This window comes from Myotis brandtii, unplaced genomic scaffold (assembly GCF_000412655.1).
Source record: "Myotis brandtii unplaced genomic scaffold, ASM41265v1 scaffold640, whole genome shotgun sequence".
Taxonomy (NCBI): domain Eukaryota; kingdom Metazoa; phylum Chordata; class Mammalia; order Chiroptera; family Vespertilionidae; genus Myotis; species Myotis brandtii.
Genome location: NW_005370461.1, coordinates 774,820 through 777,804, shown reverse-complemented (window position 1 = coordinate 777,804; position 2,985 = coordinate 774,820). Strand labels below are relative to the sequence as shown.

Below are 2,985 nucleotides of genomic sequence, written 5' to 3'. Positions count from 1 at the left end.
TCCTCCGCCAGCCCAGGTCCAGTGGCTCCCGGCTGCTTCCCGAAGGAACACCCAGTTGGGATTTCGCCTGGAGCTAGGGCTGCATCACCACCAGCCCGGTGCTCCCGGGGGTGATGAAGGGTGTCACGTCCCCGCGGGGCGGGTGTGCGGAAGGGCGGGGCAGGCGTGTGGCGGGGTTCACTTACCCGGGTAGCCCACCGAGGGGTGCAGCAAGTCCATGCCCGAAGTGGTCAGACTCAGTCCATTGACTGGGTAAGGCGGTTGCTTAAGATAAGACATCATGCTAAGGTTGTTAGGAGGCGCAAAGTCAGCCCAAATCGGGGGGACCCAGCCGGAAGGTCCTGCTTCGCCGGGGGTGGACAGATTCAGGGTCCTTGGTGGGTGGGTTTGGAGTGGTGGAACTAAGGGCAAAGCAAACAAACAAACAGAGGTGCTGGTTTACTGCTTCGGAGGCAGCAGCTCTTCCACGTTCCACCCCTAACTTAAAAAGAGCCCAGGCTACTCAGGGCAGAGGCTTTTAAAGAGCTGGCAGACCCTCCTCCCCACCTACCCAACCCCCCAGCTTCTGTGAAACTAGAGGGGATGGAGACCTGATAAACCTGTCTTCCCCACCCCCACCCTAAACTTAAAAAAAAAGTAGCCGAAGAAAGCAATTACAATCAGCCTGCCCCAAGAACAAAACCCCACGCCTTCAAATGCACACATTGCATTCCTATCCCTACATTTGCATAGGACTCATTGGCTGGCACTAGCTAATTGTCTCAAACAAAACTTGATTGGGGCCATTTGCAGAGACAAAGAACTCTTTGGCTAAATAAATAATGCTGATAACAAAGCCCATTGGTGAGAAACAAAGAAACAATTCAAGAAATCTACCTCCCCAGACTGTTGCCTTTCCAGGGCTGATTTTTAATTATCTTAGCTTTTTCACCACTTGCAACAGCTTCTAACCTAAAATATCAGCGCATTTAACATCTAAAATGTCAACTTGCTAATCGACAAACTTGAGAAAACTGCTTAACCGCTATTATTCCACATTCAGAGTCATTTCCAGTCATCATTTTCACCTAATTAGTAGTCTGGGTAATTAGATTTTGAGGCAAGTAACAGATTTATTAGGGTTCTGGAGGACCTTGATTATATGTGTATAAAGAACCAAAGCTAAATAAACAAAAATCTAACTTTTAATAGACACCCATCAAATATGTAATCATAGTGCAAAAAAAAAATTCTTCAAGGCCGGCACAGGGTTTGCTAGAAATTCTGAAGTAAAGTTAGAATCCCACCAATCAGAGAATGAGAGGCCCCACAGCTGCAAGGAGAAAGGGTTCGGGTTTGCAGAGCAAGCCACTTCCATGTTGATTTTGATGTGTGGAGGCTGCGGGTCCTGCGGGAGGCAAATTTTCGGACATTTGGGTCTTCAGCAGATCCAGCAGTTCCCTGTTCACTCTGGCTGCCTTTCGAACATTTTAGTTTTGAAGAAAGTAGATACACAAACACCCAAAGTTGTGAAACGAGTGTAATTTCTCCCTACCTTTCAAGTTTCCTACAAGAAAGAGAGCTCAGGGAGAGAAAAGAAAAGGAGGAAAAGGAAGTTATTTACTTTCTTCAGCTGACTCTCACTCCCATCCAGCAGTTCCCTGTTCACTCTGGCTGCCTTTCGAACATTTTAGTTTTGAAGAAAGTAGATACACAAACACCCAAAGTTGTGAAACGAGTGTAATTTCTCCCTACCTTTCAAGTTTCCTACAAGAAAGAGAGCTCAGGGAGAGAAAAGAAAAGGAGGAAAAGGAAGTTATTTACTTTCTTCAGCTGACTGTCTCTCACTCCTCCGAGCCAAGGGATCCCAAACGGACGGGAAGATAGGCCGGCGGTTGGCAAGTCTGGCTTTTTATTTTCCTACTTAGATGGCATTTCTCCTGCAAGGATCTCTACCTTGCAACTTTGACCCTCTGAGAGTTTGCTTCAAAATGGCGGATCCAAGGTTAGGAGAAGTTCCTTCTTACTTTTCCAAAGGTCCTACGGAATTTTAATGACTATGGGCTTTCATATTTACATTGCTTAAAAAGGTAGAGACACAAAGTTTCCCAAATGGAACGAGGTTACTGCAAGTTCGCCCCATGTATCTTTTTTCCTTTTGAGTTTTCACTTCCCGATTTTAAATTCATAGCACCAAAGTTATTCTTTCCACCCTCAGATCTAATTTTGATATCATTTTATAAATGTCCTTGTTGGAGGAGTTTGTATGATCTCATCAGTAATACTAATCTAGTTGGTCCTACAACAAAGACTTGATGTTTTCTAGTCTCTTTTCTGTTCAAGACAGTGATTTGGAAGCTGTGGAAACAATATTGCTTTAAAAGACAGTCATTTGTTTGCTTAAATAGCCTGTAAGCTGGAGTTCTTTCGTGTTTAATGCAATCTCACCATACTGGCAAGTTCTGAACAACTACAGAAAAAACTAAAATCCTACCCGGTGCACATGATAAATACGGATGGGTCCGTCCTTACATGCAGAGCTCTCACCCAATTAGGAACGGCTGACACATCATACATTAAAGTAGCACATTTCGGTATTGGAAGTGTTAACAGACCGAAAGCGGCGGGACAGCGGTCCTTCTTGGTGCTCCTCTGCCCTTACCTCGCAAAATGGCTAAAGCCCCCGGGTAGACTGCTTCCCCTTATTATCACTGGGTCCATCCGTAGAAGGAAGTACTCCAAAAACAAAACTATGGGGCACTCTCCCCAGCCAGCCTAGGTGTCCACTCCCAGAGGAGAGAGGCCCATTGGCCCTCCACCCAACTTTCAAAGCCCTGCCCGGACTCCTTTCTCCCTTCCTCCCGGAGCAGAGCCTAGAAAGAAAACAGAAATACCTTTTCACGAATCTAAACCGCAAAACGACTGCTCAGGAGGTGGCCACGGGAGAATCCTACCGAGAAGGAGCGGGCGGCGGACGCGCGGCAAGTTCCCGCAGCGTCGGCCAGT

The 2,985-nt window shown here is 46.5% G+C and overlaps 1 protein-coding gene across 7 annotated transcripts in view; it reads right to left on the bottom strand.

Moving 5' to 3' along the window:
- OTX2 (orthodenticle homeobox 2) overlaps positions 1 to 2,985 on the bottom strand; it is a 10,932-nt gene that overhangs the window by 5,256 nt on the left and 2,691 nt on the right. For 5 of the 7 annotated variants that reach the window (XM_014528590.1, XM_014528589.1, XM_005880553.2 and 2 more), the window contains one exon: positions 186 to 401. In XM_014528590.1, the coding sequence (XP_014384076.1) occupies positions 186 to 282 (97 nt within the window). In that variant the 5' untranslated portion in view covers positions 283 to 401. Of the gene's footprint in view, positions 1 to 185; positions 402 to 1,534; positions 1,551 to 2,873; positions 2,976 to 2,985 lie in introns of those variants that run through there. The other 2 variants (XM_014528591.1, XM_014528593.1) reach the window with 2 other exon arrangements.